This window comes from Dendrobates tinctorius, unplaced genomic scaffold, assembly GCF_039654945.1.
Source record: "Dendrobates tinctorius isolate UK_male_01 unplaced genomic scaffold, ASM3965494v1 ptg000162l, whole genome shotgun sequence".
Lineage (NCBI taxonomy): Eukaryota > Metazoa > Chordata > Amphibia > Anura > Dendrobatidae > Dendrobates > Dendrobates tinctorius.
In genome coordinates this window covers 66,770,273-66,784,744 of record NW_027361829.1, presented here as the reverse complement: position 1 = coordinate 66,784,744, position 14,472 = coordinate 66,770,273, and the positions used below count along the sequence as shown (strand labels likewise).

The window sequence follows — 14,472 nt, the reverse complement described above, 5'->3', positions numbered from 1 at the left end:
TAGCTCAGATGAGGAGCATCCACAGCAGACATCGACATCGCAACAGCTGTTATCTGGCAGGCCCGGAGCACTCCAAAGACAGGTTCCAAACATCAAAAGAGTTGCTGGACAGCTTGTCCAGAGGGTCAAAAGATCACAGCGTGCTAGGCCGCAAAATGTCTGCCAAAGTAGGAAGAGTGCAGTGTGGCACTTTTTTGAACAAAATCCTCATGATCAGGCCAAGGTTATCTGTAAGAAGTGCGCAAAGACCTTTAGCCGAGGGAAAAATCTGAAAAATTTGAATACCAGTTGCATGCTTAGACATTTAACCAGCATGCACTTGCAAGCGTGGACACAACACCAAACCTCAAGTGCCACATGTGGAACTGATCACAACGAAGGTAGTCAGCAACGCTACATTGTTTCCCCCACTGTAAGCCCACCGGTTAGCACAGCAGCAAATGTTGAGGTGTCGTTGCAAGGCCACAGCAGTCAGGGAATCCCACTGTTATATCAACGAAAGACTGATTCTAGGCCATCAGAAAGAACACCAACTCCATCACCATCATCAACCCTCTCTCTGTCCGCCCTGTCCACCGCTACTTCCACCATATGCAGCTCTCAAGTGCAGCTCACCCTCCCAGACACTATGAGTAGGTCAAGAAAGTACTCAGTCTCTCATCCGCGTACACTGGGTTTGAACGCCCACATTGCCAAACTAATCTCGTTTGAGATGATGCCCTTTCGGTTGGTGGAAAGCACAGCTTTCCGCGAACTCATGGCCTATGCAGTACCACGCTATGACCTACCCAGTCGCCACTTCTTCTCTCGCAAAGCCATCCCAGCCCTCCACCATCATGTGAAAGACAGCATTGTCCATGCACTCAAGCAGTCAGTGAGCGGAAAGGTGCACCTCACTACTGATGCATGGTCCAGTCGGCATGGCCAGGGCCGTTACGTGTCCATCACTGCGCACTGGGTTAATGTGGTGGATGCAGGGTCCACAGGGGACAGCGGTGGTGGGACAGTGCTGCCTAGCCCACGGTATAGGAAACAGTTGGCTGTAGGCGTTCCACCCTCCTCCTCCTCCTCCTCCTCCAGAAGCGAAAGCTCGTCCACAGAGCGCAGTCGTACGAGCACTCCATCTGCAGCTGCCACTGTTGCACACGATGTGTCCCCCTATCAAGCAGCTAGTGGAAAGCGTCAGCAGGCTGTGTTGCAGATGATGTGTTTGGGCGACAGACATACCGCCGAGGTGCTGGCCGAGTACTTGAAGCGACAAACTGAGTCATGGCTGGGCAGTGTACATCTTGAGGCAGGCAAGGTAGTTAGTGATAACGGCCGTAATTTTGTGGCAGCCATAGCCCTTTCAAAACTCAGCCACATACCTTGCTTGGCTCACACCTTGAACCTGGTGGTGCAGTGCTTCCTCAAAAATTATCCGGAGTTAACAGCCCTGCTCCAGAAGGTGCGAAGACTGTGCGCGCACATCCGCTGGTCGCCTGTACACTCCGTTCGTATGCAGAAGCTGCAGCGATTGCTCCACCTTCCCAACCACCGCCTCATTATCGACATTGCAACAAGGTGGAACTCCACCCTGCACATGGTGGAGCGGCTGTGCGAGCAGAGGCAGGCCATAATGCATTTGTGGGAGGATACACGGCCAGGCACTTTGAGAGCAGACATGGAGTTGACAGGTGTGCAGTGGTCGAAGCTGAAAGACCTCTGTAAAGTCCTTCAGTGTTTTGAGGAATGCACACGGCTGGTAAGCGCAGACGACGCCATCCTAAGCATGAGCATCCCACTTATGCGTCTGCTCATGCAAACTTTGACGCACCTTAAGGAGCAGGCGTCTGCAGTCAATGTTGATGAGGAGGAAGAGGAGGAGGGAATCCTTGATGACATTCAGCCATTGTCTGCTCAGGGACCTCTCCTGGATGAGGTGGAGGAAGAAGAGGAGGAGGAGGATGATGATGGGGATGATTACTTAGGGGAGGAGGATGCATCTCGTGGGGCAAGTGAAAATGTTGGCGTGGCAAGGTCTGGTACAGGGTTTGTGCGTGACTGGAGGGATGTGGATTTGCCAGAAAGTGCTCCTCCAACCAGCACTCGCAGTGCATCATTGACACCGGGAACATTGGCCCACATGTCAGATTATGCCTTGCGGATCCTAAAAAGGGACCCCCGCATTGCCAAAATGATGAACGATGATGACTACTGGTTGGCCAGCATCCTGGATCCACGCTATAAAGGCAAATTACAAAACATCATGCCACAGGAGAACCTTGACCTAATATTGGCTAATAAACAAGCAACTCTGGTAAATCGGTTGCTTGAGGCATTCCCCGCACACAGCAGCGGTGATGGTTCTCACACGAGCCGTACGGGCCGGGGGCAGCTTGGCAGAGGTGTTCGTGGTGCACACAGCAGAAGTGGCGTTGGAGACAGGGGTTTCATGACAATGTTGTGGACTGATTTTTCAAATACCGCTCACACAACTGATCATACTGCATCGATGGAAAGTGACAGGAGACAGCAGTTGTCAACTATGGTTACAAACTACTTTTCCTCCCATATCGATGTTCTCCCACACAGGTCATTCCCCTTTGACTATTGGGCTGCTAAACTGGACACCTGGCCTGAATTGGCCCAATATGCCTTACAGGAGCTCGCTTGCCCAGCTGCAAGTGTGCTATCAGAAAGAGTCTTCAGTGCAGCTGGATCAATCCTGACAGAAAAAAGGACCCGTCTGTCAACCCAAAATGTGGATGATCTAACCTTCATTAAAATGAACCATGCATGGGTTTCCAAGGATTTTGTCCCACCTTCCCCTGATGACACATAGGGTGACAGAAAAATGGCTTGCTTTGGTCCACCTCTTCCTGGGACTTGACCTATTTCGCCTTTTGCATCAGCTGAATGTCCAACATCAACATATGCCACTTTCTAAAACTCCCTAACTGTGCTGCCTCCCCCCCCATGGCCGGGGTCACCACCTAGCGCATGACACCGTGCGAGTGCCGTTGCCCTGGACAGGTGGGTAGGCCGACTCTTGGGCGCGGGCACTGGCACAGGGTCCCTCATAGTGCAATCAAGTGTCTCTGACGGTGGTGGTGCACACCCGCCGTCAGACACACCGCTGTACTATGAGGGGCCCAGTGCCAGTACCGACGCCCACGAGTGGGCCCCCCTTGCTTGGGCAGGGCCCCAGCATTTGCAATCTTTACCTCTCCCTGCTCCTCCGCTGTGTAATCTGGGCCGTCAAATCCATACTGTGCCTGACACCGTCTGAGCCTGCCTCCTGAGACATATATTTTGAATGTGTACGCTATCCATACATGTTATCTGGGGATACGGTACCCTTTCTAACCTTTGTGCAATCACGTGCAATCCATACTGGGCCTAACACCGTCTGAGCCTGCCTCCTGAGACATATATTTTGAATGTGTACGCTATCCATACATGTTATCTGGGGATACGGTACCCTTTCTAACCTTTGTGCAATCACGTGTAATCCATACTGGGCGTGAGAACGGCTGGCGAGCTGTTAAGCAAGCTACAGCACCTGTGGTTTGCACACGTAAGTTTTTCATTTTTTCAGGAATGACGGTTAGGCCTAATTCCGGAACTGCAGTTGACCTGCACTTACTGGGAAATCATTGTTCGCGGGTAATAATTGTAATCAGTGATCCCCATCACTAACGTTGTTCAGCGGGTTATCTGCACCTGTAAGCGACAAACGCTGGCCTTTTCAGTGTAGCGCACATGCAGCCACGGACATGTAAGGGCATGACACACCAGTTATTGGCCAATCTCATGTTCCAGAGCCTCACGTGTCCCTCTAGTAAGCCGGACTCGGACCGCGGGGCATGACGGAGTCTCGTTCGTTAACGGAATTAAGCTTGCAATGTGTGCATCTGTTCTGTAGCTGGCATGGTTGAGGTTTCCCAGGTGGAGTCGAATTTAACCGTAGGCTCCACTCCTGGTGGTGCCCTTCTGGACATTCCTTTAAGGTTCAGCTTTACAACCATACTGCCCACGTAAAACAAACAATTTGCCTTCATGAACGCTGTTTGGAGGGTCATGACTCGTGGGAATAAAGCCGCCCAATCAGTTAACCTGCTAGAGAGATCCTTCGTTGCTCCCAAGCATGACATCACACTCCCTAGGAGGAAGGTAATGCCACTGTGGCGACCGTACTCCTGGGGGCGACACAAGTGCACTGGTGCCCAGCCACTGCTCGATGAATCTGCTGGTACATTGACCCAGACCACTACATTCCCCTCGCACGCTGCACGGCCTTAATCTGACCCTGATGAAACTCAGGTTACCCTTCCCATATACAGTTCCATCTTACACGGTGACAAAGAGGAAGCTGCAGATGAAAGTGCAGGTTCGGCCCACCCGCCATCAGACACACCACCGTACTATCAGGGGCCCTGTGCCAGTGCCGTCGCCAACGAGTGGGCCCCCCCTGCTTGCTCAGGATCACAGCACTTGCAAGGTTGAAATACTGTGCAGTGAGATGGAAGATGGGGACGACGAGGAGTCCAGACTAGTACAGGGATTCCCTAGCGAGGAGACTTATTTGATTGTTTTCAATGTTGGGACATCAATTTTTGGGGAGCACGTTACTCTGGAGAATGATAGATGGGGCCCACCATACACTGGAACATTCCAAAGGTGGACATCAGACACTGGAGCAGCATTTACAGGGCCCATTATACACTAGAGCATTAGAAATGGGGCCCATTATGTTTGGAGCATTATTTGGGCCCATAAGACAGTGGAGCTTCATCCATGGGGACCAACATATACTGTAGCATTATGTGGAGCTCATCATATACTGTTTCAAACATTATATGGGACCAATGATTCTGTATGGAGAAATAGATGGGCCTCGTCATGAGATGTAAAAAGTGAGGTATTTTTCATTGTACTATACCGCTATTTCTCTGCCGTATCGGTGCATGATGAGTTTTGGTATGTGTTAAAGGGGCGCTCTTTCGCCCAGGGCACATGAAAACCTGGAGCCAGCACCCCCCCCCACAACTTTAGCCAAATAACCCCCATTTTTCAGTGCGTAACTTGTATTATGAAGTTAATTAAGGTTGACAAGCTTAAGTAAGAAGAATTGATGCTTTTGGCATTCAAATGGGCACTGTAGGTGTGTTTCCTGTCCTCCTCTCACTGCCGACTTTTATTCCCCATTGACTTACATTGGGTTTCGTGTTTCGGGACGACCCCGACTTTTTCCTATAATCGGACGATCTTGCTCGACCCGACTTTTGGAAAAGTCGGGTTTCACGAAACGAAACGCGACCCTAAAAAAACAAAAGTCGCTCAACTCTAGTAGTGACTAGTGCACCAGCAGTAGACATTCGAGAACAGGTCAGGTCATCAGAGATACCTATACTGCGTAGATCCACTCGCAGTACCAGAGGTCAGATCCCTGTCGGTTATAGAGAATACATAATGTAAATAAATTAATAAGAGTGTATAGTTGTAACCGTTGAGCATGAGAGCCTACAGAGACTTACTGTATGAACTTTTAACGTATTCGTAATAACCAGTTAAAGGACAAGTGGGCCACAGGACTATGTGTGGTCAGAAATTTATTTGTAAATAGTTATGCCAACTTGGCCTTGAAAATAAGCCACCGGCGTGGCCGAAAAACCAGGCCCATATACAGAGTGCCCTGTAGCCACGCCCAGGGACGACACACAAAGTGGGCTAAGGCGGTTCCCACCAACCAAACCCCAGGAACAAGGACAAAGACAATTCCTGGATGGCAGCTTAAGGACTGTGTTGTTTCTTTTTCATTTCTTGGTTTTCATAATTTTTACGAATTTGTAGAGTTTCATTAATTGTTGTTAACAATTCTTCTTATGTTTACTCAGTCCGGGAGTACTGAACTTCACTGATTTGGGGAATGTGACACCCCAGAGTCCGGTTGTCACAGTGACATTGCCTCCCTCTAACGGGTAAGGTCATGCCTGGAGGCAGGAGGGGGGCCCCCCCATGCCAGGTAACAGATTACTTGACAATTCCTGCTGCAGGTCAGAAAGGGGAGGTGCCTTATAAATTCTAGCCAGCAGATGGGGTTAGTGAGTCAGCTGAGAGAGCAAACAAGGGAGTTGTCATGGAAATGAGAGCAGCCTGAGCTGATGACAAGACAGTTAAGCCTGAGGTAATGGATCTTTCTGGAAGATCCAGTCAGTTGGTGAGGGAGAGTCGATCTGTGAAGAGGGAAAAGGACAAGAGGCTCCGGGGAAGCTAAAAACTGCATATAGCAGACCCCAGAGCGTAGTGCTAATAGAGAGAAAGGGACGCCAGAGTCCTGGGCTAGGCAGGAGCTGTATGTCCTGACCGCCGAATCTGCAAGTACAGTGGACTGCAAGTTCCTGAGTGACATTGAACACCTGAAGGCACGGCAGCGGATCAGGAGTCCGGCGCTGACGGTGAAAAGGACAGTACCCGTGATATAGGCTCACGCTGTCAGCCATACAGGTTAGAAACCATCACACAAGAGAGGGTCGCAGCTTAGTTACAAAGCGCAGAAGGAAGGTCCCAAACCCCTCCTGGCAGGGTGGATCCCCTGAATGCCTCTAGGTGAGCCGGACTCAATCCATCACCTGTATGTGGTACCCCGGATTGCCACCACTTGCAAGTAAAAGGTAAAGAAACCTGCACCTTTCTGTGTCCTTCTCTTATTTCTCTGCACCCCAACGTTCACCTCCATCTGAATGATTAATCAAATATCTTTGCCCTGGGGCCCCCGCTCTACCCGTGGGGAGCTGAACCATTCTTTGCTACGTCACCAACAGCCCCAGAGGACAAAAACTGCAGCGTCGGCCACTCATTGCCGAACACCACGGGTGGCATGACACCTAAACATCACACAACTTTCCTCTATTTTATTACTGCATGCCCAGGGCCACGGACCAGGTCACCGTGACATCCCCGCTGAAGTCAACGGGCCCGGTACCGAGTACCCCAAGGCCCTGCGGGGCACTCCACAGGCAGCCTATTGACTGGGAGAATGCTTCTAAATAGCTAACAAAACTGTGCTACTATGTAGATTGTGTGCAGGTAAATAAATCCAATGAGTCTGCATTACTCGCTGAGTGTCACAGCCCCTTTGAACAGCTCATTAATGGGATGCCGACATTCAACACAAATTGCATATTGATGACATTTCCTAAATTTCATCAATATTCTGGACCTGAAAAATTCTGTATGGCCGGGATCACACTTGCGATTTAAACGGCCGAGTCTCGCATGGTAATACACGGCGCTGCCGCCGGGACTCAGGAGCAGGGTGTGCAGCTCCATGTATTGCTATGCGGCCGCACTCCCCGCTCCTGAGTCCCGGTGGCAGTAACTTTTACAATGACTGGAAAGCTTAAATACTTCCATCCCTCCTGGTCATTTAAAGAGCTCTTAAAACTGCTATTAGCCATTCACCTCTATGCCCATCACAATATAAGGAGGTGGACCGGACCGTGGGTACCTGCATGTCTGGTTCGGAACTGAAAAGGGCTGCATCCTCTTTCTAGGGGGAAGCCTGAGGGAGGTGGACCTTCCCCTGCTGCGGGAGGGAAGGAGAAGAGAGACAGAGTTTCCTGCCGACAGGAGGGGGGGGGGGGAGCCTAAGGAGATCACGCTGACACAGGGGTATAAGAAGGAAAAATGCTCGCTGCAGCAGGAGTTGGCGCCAAGTAAGTGCAGCGCGCAGAGCAGAGAAGAGCGTGCTCTGCTTCCCCCTCCAGAGAGTGCTGGCCCTGCAACAGGCCCTGCTGCTGCTGTCTGGAATAGAAGCTATGGTGCTGGGGGAATTAGCCATGTCAGCAGAGCGGAGTGTGCGGAGCTGTGCCAGCAGAGAGGAGCGTGTGGAGCTAAGCCAGGTGGCATACACTAGGAGACAGTGAGTACCACACCCGCTCTGCCCAATAGTGACCGCATACTCAAAGGAGCCCTTCTGCTGAGGACTGAGACGGTACATGGTGAGCACCCTCTGTGTAAACGAGGACCCGCCAACATCCTTGATTGGAGGAGACTCCTTTGACAAGCCTGAGACAGTCGCTAGTGCGTGCAGGCCCGGCGTGCGCAGTGACAGATCTGAGCCCCTGAGAGTAGTAGCTGGACTGACCGAGTAGCGCGGCACTGTCCCTGCGGTGACACGTTCTGAGTGTGGACTTGTGACCAAGAGTGGTGATAGCAGGACCCCCTCTCACCGCCCAGCATCCTGTTCTTTCCCCGGAGGCTGTTTCTTTATCATGGACAGAGACTTGAGACACTGCATGTCGGTGCCACCGTTGGATTCCCGCCTGTCTGAGACTGCTGTAGGGTCGACGGCCGAGCTGGGGGGGTGGTCCCTCATCATACTGTGCAGAGATGAACAGAGACAAATAGAGGCCATTTTCGGGTGCAAAAGGTCCAAGCTTTATTCACTCGCTGCCCGCCTGACAGCCTCACAGCACTCCGCAATTTTCCTCAAGGCTCTCCGGTTACAATACACCACAGAACACCGTACTTTCACCAGGGACGTATATATACGTACCGCCCCTTTACTCTTGTTGACGCTTTTGACAGGTCCGTCACTGTGGCCGCCTTAGGCCCGTAAACCAACAGTAATTTCACTGGTCACAACGTCTTTCTTAACACGGTATCCGTAACCTCTGTGCCTCGTCGATATAACCTCTGTGTCTCGTCTATATTGCGGTATTCCTGTCAGGACCATCCCCCCGACATTCTCTCTCCTCAGTCCCCCTGGTATGGATTCTCCTCACAGCGCACAGACTGTCACAGTCCTCCTGTCACTGGAGCTCCCCCTGGGGACCGGAACCTTCTGGAACCCTCCCTCAGTATTTATAGCACTCCCGTTCCCCTGTCACTGTAACTCCGCCCCCCATGACCAACGGTTTCTAAAGCCCTAAGCTGATGTCAAGTCCTTTGCTCACACTCCTCCCTGCCATCTAATGGTCAACCCAAGGTACTACACGTCCACTACACTTTCCTAGCTGTTTCCCCACTGTAGTAACTGACACCTGTCTAAACTGTGCAAACCTATCTTTCTCTATACTGACACGTCCGTCCATCCGGTCACCTTCCCTACACTCCCCCTTCCTTTGTCCACTGTCGTCCTCGACAATCGTCATCCCTGCCTTCGTCGTTCTGAAGCTTCACCTACACTCTGTTGTCGGACCAGCTGTTGGGCAAAACCCACTACCTGCGGGGGCCGAACCATACTGGGAGCACTATGCTCTGAGCAGCCTACTGCTACTCACCAGCGCTCACACCACATGACAACATCTTTCAAATTGGGCTAGGTACACCCATATTCTCTCTATGGCGTGTACCTTCCCCTACTCTCCCCTACTGTCATCTTCCACTATTCGGTACGCCATGATCGAGGTATCACACCTACCAGATCATTACCAGCGCCCGCCTTCCTCCTTCAGGGGTGTTCGTGGTGTTGGGGACCTGACCTAGGACGGCTGTCTCTCTCACGTCTTCCAACTCTTTTACCCATCTTTCAGTTACATGTCATGGTCGGCGTCTCGGTCTCCCAGACCCTCTTCACACATAGACCTCTCTTCGGATCTCACACTTCCCGTTGGTCCCACAGACCTTCCCTTACCCGGACCTGTTGCATTTTACTTTGGCATATTCTACATTAAACAACTTTATAATAGCACAAGTACCCATTTTTATATATTTTTTTTCATTTTCCTTTTGCTTCTAAAACAAACATATAACACAAACATTGCATGTCTTCTTGCTCCCCCCTTCCTTGAACCTGGATACTCCTCCACTTCTCCGTATCCCCGTTCTGTCAAGTTTCAAATAAGCAAATAACATCCTGTAAGAGGAACATACTAAAAATAAGCTCAGCAAATAAAGCATTTCTTTTTTTCTTGAAACTAGAACTGTTCTCCCGAACCTGCACTACAGTGCACCGAACTCTCGACAGTCTACTTCACTACGCAGTGGCTAGTAGTGAGGGACCCCACAGCCGTAGAGACCTCCGGAGATACAGGGAGTGTCCACAACAGTCCTCTTTACGGGGGTTCGCTTTCTTCGGGCTCCGCCAGTACTGCCACCGCATAATATCCGCTGGGGCAGTATTCTTTATAGCAGGAAACCAAGTCCCCTTCCTTCAGAGCCCGACCATGCCATATGGAGGCCACATTCACATACACCTTCTGGCCAGTCGTGTCACGGATGAAGCCGTACCCCCTGTCGACGTTGGTGTATACCAGCCGTCCCCGTGATCTCTGCACCGCCATGCCAGCCTCCCCCTTTGAGTGGGGCAGGCTCCATACCTCCTGCTCCAGAACTTTCTTCTGTTTGATCACCTCCGTGACCCAAACGGAGGGTGCCGCGCCAGTCCCAGAGTCCGGTGGGCGGGACTTCGCTGAAAAAGCACGTGGGGCAGAGGCGGCCGATGATATCTGCGGCCCAGCAGCCGCTGGGGCCAGATGGCAAATGGGGACAGCCGGGTCCTTGAGGGCTGGAGTCACAGGGCCTGCTAAGTCAGCCACAGCCGGCTCCAGCGCCGGCATAACGGCGGCCTCAGGACAGGCCGCATCCACTACTTCCAACGGAGCCGGAGTAACGGCCGGTTCCAATGATGCAGCTGCTATCAGCAGGGGGAATGCAGCAGCGTCTTCTTTGGGTGAGCTCCGCACTAGTGGCTCTGGGTGGGGTAGCTCGGGGACTTGAGCAGGGGCCTCGCTCAGCTCTGCATACACCACCGGGCCCGATGTACCTAGGCCTTCCGGTGCGCAGGGGGCAGCGTGCTGCGGCAGAATGGTGGGGGCCACTTGCAGAGGCACTGGTGGGGCCGGGGGTACTCTCACCTTCCCCGGCGCTGCGGCTCCATCACATCAACACGCGGTTTCCCCCGCAGACTCCGTCCCTCGCTCCTCTGTGCTGCGGGCCTTTCCCCCAGACTCGGGGGCTCCGCTGAGAAGTCCTCTGCTGGTATTGGTGGCGGCCGCTCTCGCTGACTCCGCTCAGGCTCCGCTCCCCAGCTCAGCATCCCGCTACCTGCCCGTGGTCCTGAGGGCGACTTCTGGCACAGCTCCATCTCCCGCCGCCATTGCCACTCTAGGCGGCCGATGCCCCGACACCCGCAGCGTCTCATACCGTCCGTTGGGCAGCAATCGAATGGCACCAGACAGCTGCAGCCAAGCTTTTCTTCTATGCCACTCCTCCTGCTGAGTGGGGTGTTGGCAGGCCTTTCCACCCATCTGCTAGGGTCCAGTACATGGGAGCGTCAGCCCCCGGGCACATACTGCTGTCCACGGGGGTACGTTGGAGGGGGCCCCAGTCCATTCAACACGACTGCAAACACCCGGACCTCTCCCCTGCGCTGTAGCAATGCCGCCATCTTGCGCAGCACCTGGTACCGCCCCGGATCTTCTGTCAGCACCACGGAGTCACCACAGCGCTCCCAATTTGTAATCCACAGGTAAGCCAGTTGTAATCCACAGGTGTTTTCACTCCACGCAGCATAGTCCAAATCTCTTTCCAATACTTGAGGCAGGCCTGCCGCAGAAGATGGGGTATTAGCGGCGGCGATCCTGCCGACTACGCCAAATGTAGGGTCGACGGCCGAGCTGGTGGGGTGGTCCCTCATCATACCGCGCAGAGATGAACAGAGACAAATAGAGGCCATTTTCGGGTGCAACAGGTCCAAGCTTTATTCACTCGCTGTCTGCCTGACAGCCTCACAGCACTCCGCAATTTTCCTCAAGGCTCTCCGGTTACAATACACCACAGAACACCGTACTTTTGCCAGGGACGTATATATACATACCGTCCCTTTACTCTTGTTGACGCTTTTGACAGGTCTGTCACTGTGGCCGCCTTAGGCCCGTAAACCAACAGTAATTTCACTGGTCACAACGTCTTTCTTAACACGGTATCCACAACCTCTGTGCCTCGTCGATATAACCTCTGTCTCGTCTATATTGTGGTATTCCTGTCAGGACCACCCCCCTGACGTTCTCTCTCCTCAGTCCCCCTGGTATGGATTCTCCTCACAGCGCACAGACTGTCACAGTCCTCCTGTCACTGGAGCTCCCCCTGGGGACTGGAACCCTCCCTCAGTATTTATAGCACTCCCGATCCCCTGTCATTGTAACTCCGCCCCCATGACCAACGGTTTCTAAAGCCCTAAGCTGATGTCAAGTCCTTTGCTCACACTCCTCCCTGCCATCTAATAGTCAACCCAAGGTACTGCACGTCCACTACACTTTCCTAGCTGTTTCCCCACTGTAGTAACTGACACCTGTCTAAACTGTGCAAACCTATCTTTCTCTATACTGACACGTCCGTCCGTCCGGTCACCTTCCCTACACTGCGACGAGACGACCCAAGCCGCTGTTGCCGGTGCTACCATTGGAACCCTGTACTCCCTCACAACAGAAGACTACAGTCCGATAAGTTTTACCTCTTTATTACTGAACTCTCGTTCGTCCCTCACCTACCCTGCCAACCTTCCAGTTGTGCCCGATTCCTCGCCGTCATCCTACAATCCCTCACTCCCTGCGTGGAGCACATCCCCCTGTAAATAAACCTGTTCAACCCTTGCTCTGCCTCCACATACGTGACTGCATCCCACGTTTCCTGCAGGTTATTACAACATCACCAGGACAGATTGCTACTCATTGGAAGCAAACAGTACGCTTTGAGAATCTTTCTTGTGCGCCATGAAAATTTTACATCCCTTAAATAACTTTGGCACATTTTTATATTATAAATTCAGACTTTAAAACTGCAGAAAAAAAAAAAATTGGGAAGGGTGAGTTGGTAGGAGTGGGACATTTCAGTGAGCCAGACATGTCAAAAAAAAATAATAAAAAATTGTAATCCTGAACATCCCTTTTATAAATCACAAGAATGACATATGATACAACAGTAAAGTTAACAGAATTCATAAGAAAATATTTCAAATATATTGAGGTTTCCTTCAACACTTACTTCTAATGGAAGATCTGTTTGCAATGCTAATTCCAGGATCTTTGATATTAACATTCCACAGCAGACTTAAAACAATAGCTCCTCTTTCTTGGACTTTAATACGGGTGATAGTACCATTCCGACAGAAGGTCCCAATGGAACAGGACGAGTCACGAGAATAAGTGCTGATCTTGTAGCTAACAAGGTCTGGACACAGGCTTGATGGATTTATCTGTCTCAGGGATGGAGTACGGAAGCCTAGTACAAGGGCGTTGTTCGTAGAGGTCAAGATGTTCCAGGTGAACGTCCGATTTAAGCCTTCTATGTTTGAGGGCTGTAGACTAATATTCAATGGACACACACCAGAGCTGCAATCTAAATAGGACAGAAATAAAACATAGAAATAATTTTTAATGTCAGCGCATATTCTTTAAAAGGGTCGTACCAAGGTGATAAGTTATCCCCTATCTTCTGACGGATACCTACCCCCTGATTCCCTGGGGTCTGATGACTTGGACTCGACCAATCCCAAGAACCAGGGCTCTTCATAGTGTGACTAAAGTGTTGACTAAAGTGTTGATCGATCATGCACACCACTGCTCCATTCATTCTTAATGGGTAAGCCAAAGACCAGCCAAATGATGTGCTTATCTGTCTCCGGAGCGTCCATTAAGAAGGAACAGAGCGGAGATGCACAGTCACCACTATATTCACATTCTGAAGAGCACCGGTTCTCTGGATTGGTTAGGGGCCAACAGCAGGGCATAGAATAATCATTACATTTAGATTTTTCTTTTTGCTTTGAATGGATCAGTGGCATGCATTAAAGGGAACCGGTCACGTGAAAAAAGTGTATTAACCTGTAGATATGGGGTTAATCTGCAGGTTAATAGCGTTCTGAACCTGCCCGGCGCCAATGAATTTGCAGCATGGGCAAAACAAAAATTGGAACAGGACCATCAGCCATCAGTTTACACAGAACATTATGCTCAGTGATGAGGCAAATTTTTTTGGGTGGGCCATTTATATGGATACACCTAAATAAAATGGGAATGGTGACAGTTTTCTTGAGTAGGGCGTCTTGCATTGAAATCTGCTGCAATAGCCCGGGTACTGCGTTCACCAGACATCAACACAATTTCTATCCGCTCCTCACGTGTTAACCTCTGCGACATGTCAACAGCTGTAAACAAAGAGAAACTTGTAAATAGCTCATGAAAGAATAAAGTTACATTAAAACTAAGCACACCATTGTTTTTCTTGTGAAATTCTTAATAAGTTTGATGTGTCACATGACACTCTTCCCATTGAAAAAAATGAAGTTGGATCCAAAATGGCTGACTTTTAAATGGCCGCCATGGTCACCACCCATTTTGAAAAGTTTTCCCCCTCCCATATACTAATGTGCCACAAACAGGAAGTTGATATCACCAACCATTCCCATTTTATTTAGGTGTATCCATATAAATGGCCAACCCTGTACAGCAGTAAGTAAGCCAAGAAAAAAAGCTTTATAATGTC

General features: G+C 50.9%; 1 protein-coding gene across 1 annotated transcript in view; it reads right to left on the bottom strand.

Annotated features, from left to right (window-relative positions):
- The window catches only part of CDCP1 (CUB domain containing protein 1), a 124,836-nt gene that overhangs the window by 59,700 nt on the left and 50,664 nt on the right, over positions 1–14,472 (bottom strand). The window contains exon 3 of the mRNA XM_073550074.1: positions 12,973–13,326. Within this exon, the coding sequence (XP_073406175.1) occupies positions 12,973–13,326 (354 nt within the window). The remainder of the gene's footprint in view (positions 1–12,972; positions 13,327–14,472) is intronic.